Here is an 18,284-nt window from a genome sequence, read left to right as displayed (position 1 = left end):
AGAGGTAATCCTCCCAGTACTTTGGCCTCTGCATTCCATGACCTCTTTTCCAATGACCTTGCCCTCTACCCTATCTGAGCCACTCACTCCCATGGTCATCCCCTGGTCCTTCTCATTACCCATAACCGCAACCCTTCTGTATTAGTGTCCCAGGGCTTCCGTAACAAAGTGTCACAGATTGGGTGGCTCAAAAACCAGAAATTAACTTGCTCACAGTTCTGGAGGCTAGAAGTCTGATCAAGGTGTTAGTTAGCAGGGCTGCTTCCTTCTGAGGGCTGTCAAAGAAGAATCTGTTCCTCTCAGCCCTCTCCCCTAGCTTCTGGTGGTTTGCTGGCAATCGCTGGCATTCCTTGGCTTGCAGATGCCTCACCCTGATCTCTGCCATCATGTTCACGTGGCATTCTCCCTGTGTCCAATTTTCCCCTTTTTTATAAGGACATCAGTCATTTTGGATTAGGGCCCACTCAGATGACCTCATTTTAACTTGATTACTTCTGTAAGGGCATTTCCCAAGGTACTGGGGTTTAGGACTTCAATATTTTTTAAGGAGGGGAGAGACACAATTCAACCCATAACGTCTCCCATTCTCCCATAATCTCAGTTTGACGCATCCCATCCTCTGACTATCACCTCTTTTCTTCCCAACGTCTTTCCAACTCATTCCCCCTAGTACTTTATCTCCAAAACTCTTTTGATTCCACCAGGACCTTCAATCTACTGATTCTACCTCCCTTCATGCCTCTCTCCTTTATTGCTCTCTCTTCCCTCTTTAACCAGTGTAAAGCCCACAGCCAGTTAATAGAATTGCTTCCATGCATGTATCTTCGATTCCCTTGCCTCTCTCTCTTTGTTGCACTTATTTGGCAAATTGGCAGCCCTGGCTAATCCAACTTGCTCCCTATTCTGTACCTAATATGGCAGGAGAAACCCAACACATTCATATTAGTAAGTCTCATTTTTAATTCCTAATCACCTAACGTGGACCCTTCACGCTGCCTGGTAATCCTGCTATATTCTCTAGCCTATTCACTAACTTTTGAGCTCCTAGATGACTACTCATTCTATCTCCTCTCTTCTCAAACCTCCAACAACTCTTTCTCCCATCCTTCCTCTTGGCCAATGACCGTGATTATTTCCTTGAGAAAATAAAAGCAATCAGAAAAGTTCTTCTGGGACTTCCCTGGTGGCGCAGTGGTTAAGAATCCACCTGCCAATGCAGGGGACATGGGTTCGAGCTCTGGTCCTGGAAGATCCCACTTGCCGTGGAGCAACTAAGCCCGTGCACCGCAACTACTGAGCCCATGCGCCACAACTACTGAAGCCTGCGTGCCTAGAGCTGGTGCTCTGCAACAAGGGAAACCACTGCAATGAGAAGCATGCGCACTGCAACAAAGAGTAGCCCCCGCTCGCCACAACTAGAGAAAGTCCGCACGCAGCAACGAAGACCCAACGCAGCGAAAAAATAATAAATAAATAAAGTTTTTCTATAAGTAGACACCACCACATACACTCACCTACCTGCCTTCCTGTACCTGTGGAGGCTGCTTAAGTACACTTGTGCACTGAAGCCCAACAATTTCCTCTTTTCTCTCCTGCATCATCCAATTTTCTCTATTTTGTCATCCCCATAAGTATAAGAAAATGCTTTAACTTCTATCTTTAAGAAACCCTCTCTTAGAGTCTGGGAACAGCAACTCCCCCATAATAATGAGCACACCCAGCCCCCAGATCTTGGTTTCTAGAGATTGTTCCCCACTGAAAGAAACCAGGGCTCTTTGGAAAAATGGCTGATTTCAGGGTTGGGTTTGCGAAGATGAATCTTGAACATGTTACACCAGAAAGTATGCACTCAAAAAGAATGATGGAGATTTGTCAAAAGACAAAACAAAACAAAAGCCAGTTTTAAAGGGATCCTACTGGCCAAATCATGGACAATTTGAGCACCAAAGTAAATAATGGTAGTAATGGATTATAAACCATTGAATAAAACAGGACACCGTGAGTCCATACTGATATAAATAAATGCATAAATAGAAAGTTTGATGAAAGTGAAATATTTACATAGTTTCAAAGTACCTTCCCACTATGTTCTGTGCTGTTTCTGCTTCATTTCCTCTGACCTCTAAAGAGATGGAGTATCCCAGGGCTTAGGACTCAGACCTTTCCTCTTCTACTCTCTTGGTGATCTCATACAGTCCCCTGGTTTTAAATAACATCCATATGCTGATGACTTACCAATTTATATCTCCAGCCCGGGCTTCTCTTCTGAACTCTAGACTTCTATAACCCACTGCTTACTCCACATTTTCCATTGGATATTGTCCAACAGACATCTCAAACTTAACACATCCAGTACTTAACTCCTGAGCTTCCCTCCCTCAAGTCTGCTCTATCCACAGTCTTTTCCGTATCAGTTAATGGCAACTTCTTCCTACCAATTGCTCCAAAAACCTTAGAGTTATCCTTTATTAAAAAAATTTATTTGTTTATTCATTTTTGGCTGCTTTGTGTCTTCATTGCTGCGTGCAGGCTTTCTATAGTTGCGGTGAGCCGGGGGCTACTCTTCATTGTTCTGCAGCATGTGGGATTTTCCCGGACCAGGGCGCGAACCCGTGTCCCCTGCATTGGCAGGCAGATTCTTAACCACCGCGCCACCAGGGGAGCCCCCCTCAATGTAGTTTTGCTTTGCATTTCTCTAATAATTAGGGATGTTGAGCATCTTTTCATATGCCTATTGGCCATCTGTATGTCGGAGTTATCCTTGACTCTCCTCTCTTCCCCACATCAATTACATTAGCAAATCTTGTTGTTTATAGTGCCTCTGCCCTGGAACAGGCCCCCATCTCTCACTGGAATTGCCCAAGAGGCTTTCTTACTGGTCTGCTTCCATACTTGCCCTCTATGGTTTATTCTTATCACTCTCTAATTGCTCCCTATTTCACTCTGAGTAAAAGCCAAAGTCCCTACACTGGGCTCCAAGACTCCAAGACATGATCACTAAATCCTACCAAACTGGCTAAGAATAAAAAGTTTGATACTGGGCTTCCCTGGTGGCGCAGTGGTTGAGAATCTGCCTGCCAATGCAGGGGACATGGGTTCGAGCCCTGGTCTGGGAAGATCCCACATGCTGCGGAGCAACTAGGCCCGTGAGCCACAACTACTGAGGCTGCGCGTCTGGAACCTGTGCTCTGCAACAAGAGAGGCCGTGATAGTGAGAGGCCTGCGCACCGCGATGAAGAGTGGCCCCCGCTTTCTGCAATTAGAGAAAGCCCTCGCACAGAAATGAAGACCCAACACAGCCAAAAATAAATTAAAAAAAAAAATTTGATACTACTCAATGATGTAGAAGATAGTCTCACTTATACATTTTTGACGAAGCGCAATTTGTTAATACCTATAAAAGTTTTTAAATTAAGCATATTCTATAATGCAGCAATTCCATTTATAGGAATTTACCTTATGGAAATACACAAGAGTGGCCAAAGACACATATGCAACGTTCACTGCAGCATTGTTTGTCATGGGAAAACACGTAAACATTGCACACCCATACAATGGAAGACCGTGTAGGATAATGGATATTCATGGGCTTTGGAAAGATCTCCAAGATACATTAGTAAGTGCTGAAAGAAGCAGATCAGTAATTATAGAATAATCTCATTGTCTAATAAAAGGTCAACATAAACATACTCTGTGTGTTTGTGTGTGTGTGCATTTAAAAAGCAATTTGAGGGAGCTATCCCTTAGAGCTATCTGAGAGACTGTCTCCTGGGCTTGAAGTCCTCAGAATGTCCACCGAATAAAACATAATTCTCAAAGGAAAAAAAAAAGTGATTTGAAAGGAATTCCAATCAACTTGGGTTATGTCTGGGGAGTAAGACTGGGAGTTGGAATATGAGAGACTTCCTCTTCCTTATATGAATATTCTATTCAATCTCAATTAGTTTTTAGACCATGAACATGCACTTTTATAATCTATGTCTTTAATAATTACAAAAGAAGGTTTTTAAAAAAGATCTTCCTTACCCCAAGATCAAAGAAATGCTCACCTATACTTACTTTAAATTCATATGTCGGGCTTCCCTGGTGGCGCAGTGGTTGGGGGTCTGCCTGCCGATGCGGGGGACGTGGGTTCGTGCCCCGGTCCGGCAAGATGCCGCGGAGTGGCTGGGTCCGTGAGCCATGGCCGCTGGGCCTGCGCGTCCGGAGCCTGTGCTCCGCAACGGGAGAGGCCACAACAGTGAGAGGCCCGCGTACCGCAAAAAAAAAAAAAAAAAAACAAACATATGTCTTAAAAAAAATTACTTATATGCTTGAATTAACTCACCCAGGACTATAGAAGGGGATACATACCTAGAATTTGCTGCAGAGAATGACTGTTTCCTTTAAAAACTTTTTGATAAAGGAAGCAAAACACTATTTGTAGAAAATCTAGAAGAGGGTGAAGAAGAAAATAAAAACCACTGGCAACCCACAGAAAACCTCAGTTAACATTTTGGGACATTTCCTGCAAGAGACAGGGTACCCATTAAGGTGGAATCTGGAACCTTTTTATAGTCTTTTGCTGATGACTTGATGCCATTTGTGGGGGACAAAGAAGGGGGGTCTGAAAGTTTGGGCTTCTTTTGTCTGGGAAATCCAGCAGAAAGGGTCATACACAATGGTAAGGCAAACATTCACCCATTGTTCATGGAGAAAAAAGTGAGGTCACCTTAACTCTGCAAGCAGATGTTGCAAACTGAGATATGAAGTGTCCTGCCATAGTGAGGATCAAGTGGTCTTTTAGCCAAACCCTTCCCTGAAGTACAAAGAGAAATTGGTTTCCCGGGAGTGTCTTGAACTCACCTGTGTGTCCCCTGCCACAGAATTATTTCAGATGGAATATTCTGTTTGTGTGGAGGGCACACACAGTCATGTGCGCCGGGGGTGGCTTGTCTGGGCCCAGCACCCCTTGGTAGCACACTGGGGGACCTAGGGACGAGAGCTGCCCGCCTTGGAATGGTTGGTAGGGAAGGGCTGGCTCCAGGTACCAAGTATGGCTGATGCTACTCTGCCCTGGTGACTGGCAGTGAGCTTCTTCTCAGGTGGCCCACATTGCCCTGGGGCCTAAGAGGCCACCTTGCATTTGCAAACACTGCAGGACAGAGCCCAGCAGCAGACTGAGCAGACCCTGGTGACAGAAACATGCATGGATCCTTGGTCTCAGCTTGTAGGAGGTGGAGTCCAGAGTTGAACCCACCATGCCAAGCTCCTTCCCGGAAAGGAAGTAGGATAAATATCCTGTAGGCGAACAATTCTGTTTTAACAAGGAAATGAGGTAATGCATCAGGTTCAAACAGAATGAAGGGCTTAAGAAACCAAGAAATAAAAAGTTAAGAGAAGGATGTAGACTTCTTTAAGCCCGCCTGGCAAGAGGCAGAGATCAGCAGCTTGGTAATAACATCCTTAAGCCCCTAAAAGCAGAAGGGACAGTGGCATAGCTACCTGGAAGCAGAAGATAGAAGAAAATGCGATCCTGACATTTGAAGAAAATCAAGATGTCTGACTCGACACTTCTCTAAGTCGTGTTAATTTCCTCAATGATGACATCAACTAAGGGAAACAGGAGGGAAAATGGCCAGGTTGGGAGAGGGGTGGGAAGAGCAGAGAGCTGAGGAGAAAGCTGGTCTGGTCCAATTTCCCAATCGTCCATAGATAAGGAAAACCAAGGCCCAGAGAAGGGATGTAACTTTCCCCACAGAACCAGACTCAGTGGCTAAGAAAGACTCTTGACGCCCAGTCCAGTGCTCTCCAGCCCTGCCCCTCAGAAGTGATCCAAGGCCAAAAAGGGAGGAGGAGATTAAAGTCCTGGCAGAAGAGAGCAAAGTTACACACCCAAAAAGAATCACTCCCACCAGGCTCCATCATTTCTCAGCCTTGGAAAATCACTGAATATTTATTATTATTTTTTTTGGCTGCGCCATGTGGCATGCAGGCTCTTAGTTCCCCCACCAGGTATCGAATCCATGCCCCTGCACTGGGAGCACAGAGTCTTAACCACTGGACCACCAAGAAATTCCCCCATTGAATGTTTTCGAGCTTCAATGTCTTCATCTATGAAATGAAACAGGAGGCTGGCAATATGGTAGGTATTTAACAGGGAGTTCTTTCACTGCTCTCTGGACCATTCAGGGCTGGAGAGACACTGCTGGAAGGAGCTAGTATAAAGGGAGGCGTTAACAACCTCCCCGCCCCTGACCTTCCTTGGGCTGGTCAGAGTACAGGACAGCATCCAGTGGTATAACCGAGTTGTGAACAGGCCCAGCACTACTCCCTGTCCAGGCACCCCTTACCTCAGCTTGGCAAGCCTGTGATGTCAACAAAGACCATGTATTCAGTACAGGGCCCCCTATCTCCATGATGAACTGTCCAGAGTCCCAGCCACAAGGCCAGGGGTGTTAAGCATGCATGATGCCCAGGTGGCCTCCAGACGGTATGTCATGGGGCGGCGGTGAGTGCAGACAACGGCAGGGGGTGTGCTCTGGACAAGTCACCCCACATCTTGCAACCTGGGCCGGAAGGAGGCCTTCCCATAGGCCCAACTTGACTGGCCAGTGTGAGATGGGCTGGGGCCACCTGGGTCACCTTCAGGTCACTGTCCAACTCCACGTCTAACAGGAAATCCAAGGGCTGGAGGGCGACAACCACTCACCCCATGGCCTTCTCACGTCACACGGAGACCCTTCCACACAGCCTCATTCCTGGCCTCCCCATCCTAAAGTGAGAATTCGAGAGCCAGGGGAACTTCTGGCTGAAATCTGAGGTAGAAATAGGGGCAAGAAGCTCTGAGGAAAGCCCAAAGTCCGTGGAGAGACTAGAAGGCGGCAAGTTGGAGGCCCAGTTGCGCCTCACTTCACGACAACGGGAGGTGTGGACACTTAACTCTGTCTACTCCTGGGCCCCTGAAGCTCAGATGCACGTCCCACCTGAGCTGGTATGTCCAGTGTTTGAGCGCACGCCCAAAGACGCCCTCCCCATCTTCTCTCCGAGGGGCAGCCCAGCCTTCTGCCCCACCCAAGCTCTGTGCCAGGGGAATTTCCCCACCCCCAGGCACCATTCCAGGTCTAAACAGACCCCACTTCCCCAACCCTTAGTTACCTTCTAGGGTGACTCCAGCCAGTGGCCCTGGTGGAGGGAGCTGCCTCACAAGGGAGCCTGGAGCAGAGTCCAGGGCCCTGGAGTCCTGCACCCCGGTGCCCACGCAGTCTCCACCTGCCTGTCCATCCCTGAGTCCTCCCACAGAATGAGCTGAGTCAGGGGCAGGGAGGGGCCTCCACGTTTTATTAGGGATACGGCAGAAGCAGAGGCTGGAAGCAGAGCAGCCGCGTTTTTTAACAACAGATAAATTAACCGCAGTGTGGGGATGGGAGGAGGGGGCGCGGGCGGGTGGAGACTGGGCCAGGTGCTTTAATATAAAAAAAAACACAACAAAAAAGACAACAAATGGGCCCCAAAGACATGGGGCAGGAGAGGGCAGCACCATCCAGACAGCGGGGAGGGCCAGGGCAGACAGAGAGAAGGCAACTTGACCCCTCGCCCCTGAACTCCACCAGCACGGGGCTTCTGAGGCAGGGGAGCTGCCAGGGTGGGTGGAGATGGCACGGCTGGTGGGCAGGAAGCCCAGCACCACAAGATGGCTCAGCCTGAAGTGGGAGCTGGGGGCCGGGACACAGCGGCCTCGAACCCCCAGTCCCGCAGAGGAAGAGCCTTACTCTGGGTGAGAGAAGGGACCAAGGGTGGGGTCTCTCCCTGAGCTGAGAGCGGTCATCTCCTCCACAGCAGCGGCGGGCAGTGGGGTGTGCCGGGGACCCCCTTCACCTTCTTGTCCATCTACCTCCTTGGTCCCTTCAGGGAGAGGCCCCACGGGCCCCGAGGGGGCGGGGCGTGAGGCGAGCCGGCCCAGTCCGCGGTCTCCGACGCCAGAGCGGGGCGTGGCCGCTGCAACCGCTCAGCCCTGACTCCCGCAGGAGGACAGCGAGTCATAGAGTGAGTCACTGAGAGACTCTGAGGTCTCCAGCCCCGGGGGACCCCCACTGGCCACTCTCCCTTCCTCGCCCACGTCCGATGTGCTGGGGGTGCGGCTCCCCCCAAACGCTGGGCCCTGGGGCGCAGGAGCTGGGCGGCTGGGCTCCAGGCTCCGCTTTCCGTCCACGTCCACGGGCAGGGCCTGGGGAAGGAGGGAAGGCTCGGGAGGAAGCTCCTCTCACCCCTCCCCGCCTGAGAGGCTCTGCCCACCTGACGGGGGCGCTGCAGAGGAAGCAGGCTGGAGGCGCGACTGAGCACAGTCCCACAGTCCCACCAAGGTTCCGGAAGGGAGAGAAGCCCTTTCCCCAAGAGGGGTGTGAGAAGGTGGGGGTGGGGGGTGGGCTGCCCACTCAGTACTCCTCCCGGACAGGGCTGTACCTCACCCCATGTCGTTCCCTCCTGCCCTCCAGTGCTGTTCCCTTTTCCCCTTCGGCCATGCTTACCATGGGGGTCCTGGGCAGCCCCTCCAGTTGTCGGGGTGGGCATAGGAAAGGGTCAGAGGAGCCGCTGGCTGCCCTCGCGTTGGGGAAGGTCCAGTTCTTGGCCAGCTGGACAGGAGCAGGAGGACCTGGGTCTTCACAAGGATCTATGCAGGGACAAGGGGAAGGTGGGTGGTGGGTGGAGCTCCCAGAGAGGCCCACCCCCCTGCCCAGGCACTCACCGTGGGGACAGGTCTGATGGCCCCGGTGGCCCGGAGCAGCGGTGAGCAGGGCGGGGAAGGCCGGCATGCTGGGGTGCCGCCCGCTCACCAGCAGCTCCTCTATGCCAGGCACCTCACGCTCCAGTGTGTGGGCACGGCGGGGGACTTTGGTAAGGGGTGGGGGCCGAGCTGGGGGCACCCCGGCTGGGGGCTCCAGCCGTGGTGGCTTGGTCTTGGGAAGATTCTTACTGGGGGTCCCACTGCTGCCATGGTCTGGGGGCGGGAAGGTCCCAATGCCACTGTCCAGAGTTCGAGTCAAAGAGCCACAGGCTGGGGAGGGGAGGGGAAGTCAGGGATGTGAAGCTGCAAACGGCTCAGCCCCTCTGCTTTCTTCTGGCTTTCTGCCCCTGCCCAGGTCCCACCCTTGGTCAGGGCCCCTCCTGGCCCCACCGGCTCAGTCATCCCTGCCTGCCCTGCCCCACCTCCCCTAGTCCTGGGGAAGAGGGCGGGGCAGGTACCCTATTAGGCTGGGAGGGATTTATTCCTGTGCAGCCCCAGTGCCCACTGATGCTTGGCACCAAGATGCTATAGGGCCTGGCACCTGCCGTGGTGACAGGAAGGAGTAAAGCAAGCAGGGGGTAAGGGGCAGGTCCCAGCCTTGGCCCTTGACCCTGCTGACCTGTGAAATGTGAGGTGGGCACTGGCTCAGCCAGACTGTCCTCTGAGGGCATCTCTTCCCGCCTCCCCGGCTCGCTGCTTGGCTGTACAGGGTACAGGAGACCTCAGAGCCCATTCCTCCTCCACCCTAATCCCCTCCATCAGGATCCTTGGAGTATGGGTCTGAGAGTCCTGGCAACCTGCCAGCCCTCAGGAGGCCCTCTCCCCTCCCCATTCTCCTCGGAGACCAGAAAGGCATCCAGCAGCTTCCAGGTCCCAGGGAAGGGGAGCCCTCCAGGCGGTAAGAGACCTGGCAGGGCCACAGAGCCAGGCCCTCCACCCAGCCTGCGCCCCAGGAACTTACCTTCCCAGGAGGTTTTCCGCAGCCCTGAAGAGGGCCCACCAGGCCATTTCGGGGCCCACAGGCCGGCCAGGGGTTCTTGGGGTCAGAGGACACTGGCTGGAAATCGCCATACTCAGGTTTGGGCTCCCGCCAGCTCTTGGGGGGCAGCTCCTTGCCATCCACCCTAGGGGAAGCAGTGCAGATTGCTGTGAGGGAGGCCTGAGCCCACTCCACATTCTGGCCTCCCTCCCTCCAATGGTGCTGGGCCTAGTGAGGCACCCACTGCTCCCTGCCCCTGGGGAAGAGGACATATCCCTGGTGGCTTCCCACATCAACCTCTCCTGACACCAGGAACAGGCCAAGACCCCAGGGAAAACTCCAGAGGATCAGCAGGGGCAGGGAATATGGGAGAACTCCCCCAAAGCTACTCAGGGTCAAGCCTAGAGACCTCTCCGACAATGTCTGCCGGTAGAGAGCAAACTTGGTCACATACTGGTCCACACGCGACACACTCTGCCTACCCCAGCTGACTTTGAGCGCACTTGCTGTCCAAACCACACCCTACCTGGAGCCCGATTCCTGAGGACATTCTGCCTTACCTGGCCCAGACACAGCAACCCCAAGATGGGGTAGCCCCTTCTCTAAACCACAGCTCCTTTTGCCGAGTCTGTGGCAGGTGCCAAAGGGCAAGGTGGGAAGGGAGCCCTCCTTTTTCTACAGGATAGAAAACCCCGGAGGGAGAAGACCTGCGTCAGCCCAGTTAGGTACTAGCACTCCCTTAACTACTGCAATGCTGCACCTCAGACAGGCTGCCTCACCTGACTCAAGACAGTCCAAGAAAATGTGGACTGTTAACTCTTCTCAAATGAGAAACTGGGTCTCAGCAAGTTGAATATCAGCCAGCCACAGAGGGGAGCTGGGACACAAACCCCTGGCCCCTTGTTCGAGGCCCCAGTCTCTCCTCTGGGCCAGGCCGTTAACCCTCAAGATGCTTTGGTGCCATTTCATTTGACCTCCTACACCCTTTGACCTCTGGGAAGCCCCAGTTCCTGGGAAAGGCAGTCCCAACCCCAGGGATGCCTGTGTAGGGAAAAGGGCCCCCAGCCACCAAGCCCCTGCCAGCTGGTCCCAGGCTCTCACCTGTTGAGCAGCTGCTGCATGAAGGTGTCCGCACCCTGGTACATGCCGGCCAGCTGGCCCTGCACTTGCCCCAGGCCTGCACCGGGCCCTGGCGCTGGTCCCCCGGGCCGTGGCCGGGCCCTGCTGCTCAGGTAGGCCTTCTCCTCCTCCAGTGCCCGGCGCAGGTCTTCCGCCTTGGCCATCAGCTTGGAGATGTTGAGGCTCTCGGCCTCCAGCTTCCGGGCTTCCATCTTGACCTCCTTCCGGAGCGGGGAGCCCCCGCCAGCCCCTTCCTTGCCCTTGGCGGCCTCTGTGCGGCGGTTCAGCGCTGGCAGCTTGCTCTTCTTAAGGCCGAACCAGCTGGCGATGCTGCTAGCGTTGCGGTGCTTGGCCTCGGTGCCGGGGGCCCGCTCCTGGCCCTGGAGCCGCAGCATGTTCTCCTCGATGCCCTTCATCACCTTCTCCTCAATGGCCGAGTGTGGGGCCCGCCCCTCAGGGCCTGGGCCTGGGTCGGCAGGGCCAGGTGCTGGGGGTGTGGGCTGGGCTGTAGTGCCGCTGCTGTCTGCCCAGGGTGGGCCCTTCCCCTTGTCAGGCTTGGGGGCCTCCTTGGTGGCTGGTGGGGCCACAGGTCGGGGCACCACCTTGGTGGGCGACTTAGAAGGCAGCTTTGTCGGGCTGCCATGGGGACTCTTATTGGGCTTGCCGAGGCTGGGGGTTGAGGTTGGCACTTTGGCAGGGGTGCGGGGTACCTGGGGGCACAGGGCCCCTGCCAGCCGGCTCTTGGCCAGCTCCACTTTGGTGAGGCAGCTCCTTGGTGAGACAGGCTCCAGGTCCACCCGGGCCCCCATGGAGTGGGAAGAGTAGACTCGGGACCCAGGGTCCCCCAGGAGCCCAGATTCCTGTTGCTTCAGGCTGCTTGTGCCTAAGGCCACAGCCCCCCGCAGGGCCCCCTTGGCTTCTGGCTGCTCAGGGGGCCTGGAGGCAGAGGGCGCTGTGTCTCCAGTGCTCTCCCCTGACTTCCCTCCTCCCCGGGCCTTCTCGGTGCCAGGCCTAGCTGGCACCCCATTCTTTTCTGGGCCCTGGGGCCCCTCGGGGCCAGTCTTCAGTTTCCCCAGGGCTGCTAGTCTGTCCCGCAGAGGTGTGTAGCCAGGATCCCCAGGTCGCCGGCTCGGCCCCTGACCAGGTTTCTTGGACGAGCTGCTGGGGGTCCTGCGGCCAGGGTGGGGAGACTCCGAGCCTGCCTTGTCCAAACTCTTCTCCTGGGCACTCTCATAGGGGCAGGATTCTGGGTGGCAAGGGCTGGAGGGGACTCCAGGGCTTCTGAGGACCTCAGGGGCCCGTGGCACCTCCAGAGTTAGTTGTGGGTAGGTGGGCACCTGCAGCGGGGATGGAGGTGGCTCTGGGGAAGGCCCCCTAAAGGTGCTCCGGGAAAGGTCCAGAATGTTCTCGTAGCAAGGAGACACCACTGGTCCCGGGGAAAGCGTAGTGGACAAGGCTGGCTGGGGAGGTCTGAGCTGTGCAGAATCTGGGGTTGTGGGGCAGGGTGACGGGCTGGTGGGCAGACCCTGCAACCCCTCTGGGGACAGCTCTCCTCCGCCCAGACCCCTGCGGGCCGGCAGCGGGGAGGGGCTGCCGTCTGAGCCACTGTTCCGACAGGGGATTCGGGAGTTCCGGGGGAGCTGGGGGCTGAGCTGGGGGCCCCCTGGGCTGGGTACCTTCTCTGAGGCTGGAGGCAGCTTTAGAAACTTGAGACCTCTGGCTGGAGAGGGCAGAAGGGGTCCTTGGGCTTCCCCGGGAGAAGGGGAGCCAATTTGGAGCTTGCTTTTCACCTGAGATGAGGAGTGGGGGTGGCCAGATCGTGAGCCCAGGGGGGCGTCCCCTGCACCCATGAACACGCTGAGGAAGGGGAGAGGCCCCTGGCCCTCTGAGGTAGCACCAAAGCCCGGCCTGTGGGCCTCCGGGGTACCCCCTCCCCAAGCTGACTTGGGGAGGCCTTTGGACTTGGACAGCTGTGAGGGCCCCTGGTCTGGGGAGGATGGCTGCCTGGGACCCGGCTGTTCCCCGCCGAGCGGGCAAGCGGCCCCGGCCAAGAAGGCCTGTAGGTAAGACTCCGTGTCCTCGAGGAGCTGGCCCAGGTTCAGCTGTTTGCGGGCCAGGGCCCCGAGCAGGGTGTCAGGGCTGGGTGCCTCGTTGGGGTCACCTGCCTCATCAGAAGAGGAGGAGGAGCTGCTGCCTGGGGCGCAGGGTGGCCCGGAACCGGTGCCCTGGGCCTGTGGGGAGCCCCTACTAGGGCCCCAGGGCCGCCCAGCACTCTCTTCCTCCCCTGGGCCCCCTAAGAGGCGCTCCCAGTGCAGCAGGCCTCCCAGGCTACCAGGACCTAGTAGCAGGTAGGGGGCCCAGGGAGAGGGTTCAGGCTGAGGTGGGCCACATAGCTCGCCATTGATGGGCTCTGGGGAGCCGGAACCCTCGCCTGGAGGCGGCCAGGGGGTGGCAGGTGAGCACAGAAGCAAGGGGTCAGTCTCTTCCAGGGCTCTCAGCACCTCCAGGATCTGGGCTTTCTTTCGAAGGAACGGGGATAGGGCCTCCAGCGCTGGGGGTGGGGCGGCCGGGGGTCCTGGGCCTCCTGGCCGCAGCTGCTGCTCCCAACACACCTTGGGGGAGAAATGGCATGAGGAGGAGACTGTGTGCAGGCCGGGGACCCGAGCTGGCATAACTGAGTATGCCAGGAACAGAGCTGGCCTGGTTTGTCTGTGTCCCCAAAAAGGAACTGATAGCTTCTGGGATATGCTGGAAAGCTTCCCCAGGAGTCTCTGAGTCCGGGTTACCCCAGCTGTCCTTCCTGGCACACCTCGGGTTGGGTGGGCACCCATCTCCCTTTCTGGTTATCTCAGCACCACTTGCTACCAGTATTTGTGGGTCAACAGGGCTGACCACCTACAACCCTGGTATCTATGTTTGCCCCAGGGGAGGGAGGCCTGTCCATTTCTCAGGCTCCAGAAAGAACACAGACTCAAGAAAGGGATGTGATGTGGCCAAGTCCTAAGTCAGTTGCTGCAGGCAAGCCCGGGCCTCCTCAGGTCAGGCAGCTGTCCTGCTGAGCTGATCCCCGTGGAGAAGCAGACTGGGAATGACTCCATTGCAAACCCTTTCCTGCTTCTCCCGGGCCCCTTCTTAGGCCCCGTCTAATCTGGTACAGTGGTTACCTACATGGGCTCTAGAGCCAGATTGTAGGGGTTCAAGACCCAGGTCCACTGCTTAACTAGTTATATGACTTTCAGCAAGTTATTTAATCTAAGCTTCATTGTATCACCTGTAAAATAGGATGGTGATTATGTTTAATCTCACAAAATAAGATGAATGAAACCAGATATGCAAAAGAATGAATGAGTAATAGTTCTGGACTGGGATAAGTAAATATGTGTATGATTATAAATTTATGCCAAAAATTACCAAAAAAAAATGAGATCCAGGTGTCCAGCACAGTGCCTGGCACAGACTAAGAGCTCAGGAAGTATTAACTGTGAGGCTCACTGCTGTACTATAACGCCTCTGCTCACGAGACCAGTGGCTGGGGGTGGGGATCTGTTTTTCTTGGTACGAGGCAGACAGCTGAGGGCTCACACCCAGCCTGGACAAGAATCTGTGCCCGGAAGCAGCCCTTCCCCTGGGACTCATTAGGAAACAGCCGTGGAGCACCGGCTGACGAGCCCGGAGCCAGCGGAGCCACAGACCACGGTGCCCAGCGCTCCTACCTCTCTCTGCCCAGCACAGCGCCCCAGAGGCAGCGAGGTGGCCGGTCCCTCAGCGGAGCTCAGGGAGGGAGAGGCTGGTGGCTCTGAAGGCAGCTGGAGTGGGACGAGTGGGATCTGCAGGGGAGAGGCGAGGTTAGCACAGGTGCTGTCCATCCCAGGTCCCTACTCCCACAGGAAGCTATGGCTTCCCATCCAGGGGCAGGGAAACATTCTTCCAAGTCTGTTCCTTGGGTGACATCTCCCGGCCCAAGGTGTGGCTCTCACCACTTGGTCAGAGGAGCCTCGGGAGACCACAGCACAGGTAGATTGAAGACGTGCAAGCCCAGGTGGCCGGGAGGTGGGACAGGGTAGGCAGATCTGGAGAAAGAGGAGTGCCCCTGGGCCAGCAGGCAGTGGCAGGCCTAACCCAGGTGTCCAGCGAGCCTCCAGGACCCTCTGCTTTTCTGAGGGGCCTCCTCCCTGATCACAGAGAGGGTGAGCCTCGAGGCCCCTTCTTGTTCTGACTACCCGTGACCCAGCATCCACGGGGTTGGCTGAGACTAAGGGAAGAGGCATTTGTTACTGGGTCCTGGAAAAGAGACAGTGGGAGTTATCACTTCTGTCTCCCCTGAATGGCCTCATGTGAAATCTCTGCTCTGAGGATTACAAAAGTAGTACTGTTTTTGGCTACACCACACGGCATGTGGGATCTTAGTTCCCCAACCAGGGATCAATCCTACGCCCCCTGCAGTGGAAGAGTGGAGTCCTAACCACTGGACCGCCAGGGAATTCCCACAAAAGTAGTACTTAATCATGGATCACTTCTCTCTCATTCCCTTTCTGCTAGGCATGTCGACTAGATACAAGTCAGCTTTAACTCTCCCTGTCTCATTCTCCATGGCTGTTAAATCCTGTCTCTGCGGTGTCTCTGCCTCCCCTCCAGCCTGGCCAGCTGCAGCCTCTCCTGCGGCCCACGATCCTCACACCTCTAGCCTGCTCAGCATTTCAGTCTCTCTGACCTGGCTGGGTGGCTTTTCAATCTCCTGTGTACCAGGCAGCCTAAAGCATCTTTTTCTTCTTTGTCTAAAGCGTCTCTGTACTCATAGCCTCCTCTGCCTGCCCACTGCCTCCAGAGACAAGTCTGAAGCCCTCTGCCGGCATTCCGGCCCGGCCTGCTGGTCCTTCCCTGACACCATCCCCAGCTCTCTCACTCACTCTTTACACATCCTTTGCTCAAGTCCAGCTAGACAACTCTCGGCTCCCTAGGATTCCCTGCTCTGTTCCTTCCACAGGGAACCCCTTCTCCCAGACCCCTACTGCAGTCTTTTAAAATCTCCCATCCATCAGGGCCCAGGTCTGACGTCACCTCCTTCAAGGAACCCTCCCCAGCCCATCTCTGATGGCCTCTCTGCCCCTTGGGCTCTTGGCCAGCAGTGTCACACTCTGTAGCCCTGCCTTAGTGTCCAGCAGCCCCAGCTCTCAGCAGTTACGTTCGCTCTGCACAGGCCACAGCTCTGTCCAATTCCATATCTGTTGGCAAAGGCACTGCTCACAGTAAGAGCTTAATTAGCATTTGCTCAATGGAGCCTCCATCCTAGCGAAGCACAACTTGGAAATAACATTAATAATGACAACTAGCCACCAGTCATTGACTATCTACTACGGGCCAAGCACTAGATATTATCTCATTTAATCCTCACAACAACCTGCAATAGAGGTATTTTTATCCCCATTTATAAGGGAAAAAACCTGTGGTTTGTGTGGTTAAATAATTTACCCAAGGTTGCACAGCTAAGAATTAGATAAGTTAGGGACCCAATCCAAGTTTATCTGAGGCCAAGGTTCGTGCTCTTTCCATTATGTCATGTTACTTCTGGGGAAGATCAATCTATGGTCCCAAACCCCAAAATTCATTAAAAAATTCCCAATTCAAATCCCAGAATTCATTTAAGTAAAAAACAAATGATTTCAGGATGATCTTCACCTCTGTTATCATCAGTCACTGAGAAGGGTATGGACAACCGGGTAAGCTTGGCTGGTGTGGGTCAGGTCTCTGGGGATTCCTGGGTCAACCCTACAGTAGGGACAGACCCAAGGCAGGGGGAGCTGCACAGTCACTGCCGCTGATTTACCCAGGTCTGCACCGGCCTGGTGAGACAGGAGCTGCGGAAAGGCCATGGTGGTGAGACGCTTTCTCTGCCAGGGGTCAGGTTTCCCAGAGAGCTGAGGGCATCCTGCTCAGGATCTGGGGGCCAAGAGCTGCCTGGTTTGCATCACAGACACACAAATTCAGACATACACACAAGGCGTTTCTCTTCTTGTCAAGGTTGGGGTGGGTTGGCGGTGTGCTGGTTGACCTAAGAACCCCACCGTTCACCTCAGGTACCTGGAGCCGCTCCTGACCCACCCAGGTCTCACCCCATCCTTGGGGCTTCCTGACAGAGTGGACCCCAAGTGACATCTTAACTGAGCCCAGGACTTATTCCCAGTAGCCTCCTGCTTCTCGGGTCAGTGGGTGAGCACATGCAGCTAGGCATGCAGAGTCATCCAGGTGAAGTGCCTTTCCTGACCTCTCTGTGACACCAAGCATTGCCTTACACCTGGCCCCACCCCTGCCCCTGGCCAAGAAGAAGGCAACGCAGTGGCCAAAGGGGCCCCTTGGGAGCTCGAAATAATGGCATTTTCAGCCTCCACCAATCTGAAGGAGGAGGAAGCAAGGATCTTTTCTGTCAACAAGAAGGGATACCGTCCAGCTGGGCGGGGAGCACCTGGGAGGTGGGGGAGAGCCAAGCTTAAGGGAACTCACGAAGTTTCTCCCTCATCTAAGGCTCAGATCTATCAGGCTAGGTCGGCCTGCCCTGGATGGCCACAGCCCCCAGAATGGAGGGCAATGGCTGACGGCCTACTTCTGTAGGTGTCTGGGAGAAGAGAGGGTGATGATATTGACAGGGCTGGGGGGAGGCAGGAAGCCGAGATGTGAGGAAGGAAGGAGAATCTCTTGTGCCCACCTGAGGGAGGGAGCCTGCTGTGAGCTGAAGTTTCTGCTGAAACAGGGCGCTCAGCATCTGGTTCTGCCGTTCCAGGTCAAATACCCTCTTCTTCAGCTTGATGCACTCCTCCCGCAGGTCCTGCCACCCCCAGGAGGTGGAGGAAGACAAAGAGAGGATGGTGGGGAGAGGGAGAGTGGTATGAGCAGTCGCCTTCATCAGAGCAGCGGGCACTCCTGCTGGGCATGCCCTTCTCTTGCAACCTCCTTCTTTGAGGGAGCTGACCCTGCCTATGTTTACGGCTATCACATATTACGGGATGGTAAATTTTCTAACGTTTACCACCCCTGGTCAGAGGTAATTCCGTTCCCTTTGGCAACTTTCACAATCCTGGAGGCAATCCCCTGCCTCTTAGAAAGCACACGTCAAAGAAGGGCCCATATAAGGCAGAGGAAGACCTGGGGGTCAGTGGCCCACATGTCAAGAAATTACCCACACTACTTGAGTAAATATTTAGATGTCACCTTATGCTTACAACATCAACATTGCTATCAGGGCCATCGAAACCTGGAGAAACTAGCTGGGGCCAGGATAACAGAAGGATTCAAGCCCAAATCAAAGTTACCATAGCTCAGAGACTTGGCCTTACCTAGCCAAGTATGGACTGTCCAAGACAGAGAAAGGGGACTTCACTGGAGGGCCAAGACGCCATTTCCACCCTCCTCTATTCCCTATCTAAACAG

At 54.8% G+C, this 18,284-nt stretch overlaps 1 protein-coding gene across 17 annotated transcripts in view; it reads right to left on the bottom strand.

Moving 5' to 3' along the window:
* Positions 1–7,299: 7,299 nt before the first annotated feature.
* Positions 7,300–18,284, bottom strand: part of NCKAP5L (NCK associated protein 5 like) — a 30,148-nt gene continuing 19,163 nt past the window's right edge. For 10 of the 17 annotated variants that reach the window (XM_073788697.1, XM_033866760.2, XM_033866767.2 and 7 more), the window contains 7 exons: positions 17,563–17,682; positions 14,576–14,689; positions 10,845–13,474; positions 9,726–9,888; positions 9,384–9,465; positions 8,508–9,034; positions 7,300–8,206 (listed from right to left, as the gene is read on the bottom strand). In XM_073788697.1, the coding sequence (XP_073644798.1) occupies positions 7,988–8,206; positions 8,508–9,034; positions 9,384–9,465; positions 9,726–9,888; positions 10,845–13,474; positions 14,576–14,689; positions 17,563–17,682 (3,855 nt within the window). In that variant the 3' untranslated portion in view covers positions 7,300–7,987. Of the gene's footprint in view, positions 8,207–8,507; positions 9,035–9,383; positions 9,466–9,725; positions 9,889–10,844; positions 13,475–14,575; positions 14,690–14,839; positions 15,144–17,562; positions 17,683–18,284 lie in introns of those variants that run through there. The other 7 variants (XM_033866765.2, XM_073788698.1, XM_073788700.1 and 4 more) reach the window with 7 other exon arrangements.

The sequence above is a fragment of the Tursiops truncatus genome, chromosome 11 (assembly GCF_011762595.2).
Source record: "Tursiops truncatus isolate mTurTru1 chromosome 11, mTurTru1.mat.Y, whole genome shotgun sequence".
Lineage (NCBI taxonomy): Eukaryota > Metazoa > Chordata > Mammalia > Artiodactyla > Delphinidae > Tursiops > Tursiops truncatus.
Note: the sequence above shows the minus strand (reverse complement) of the source record. Positions and strands in the feature narration are given on the sequence as shown.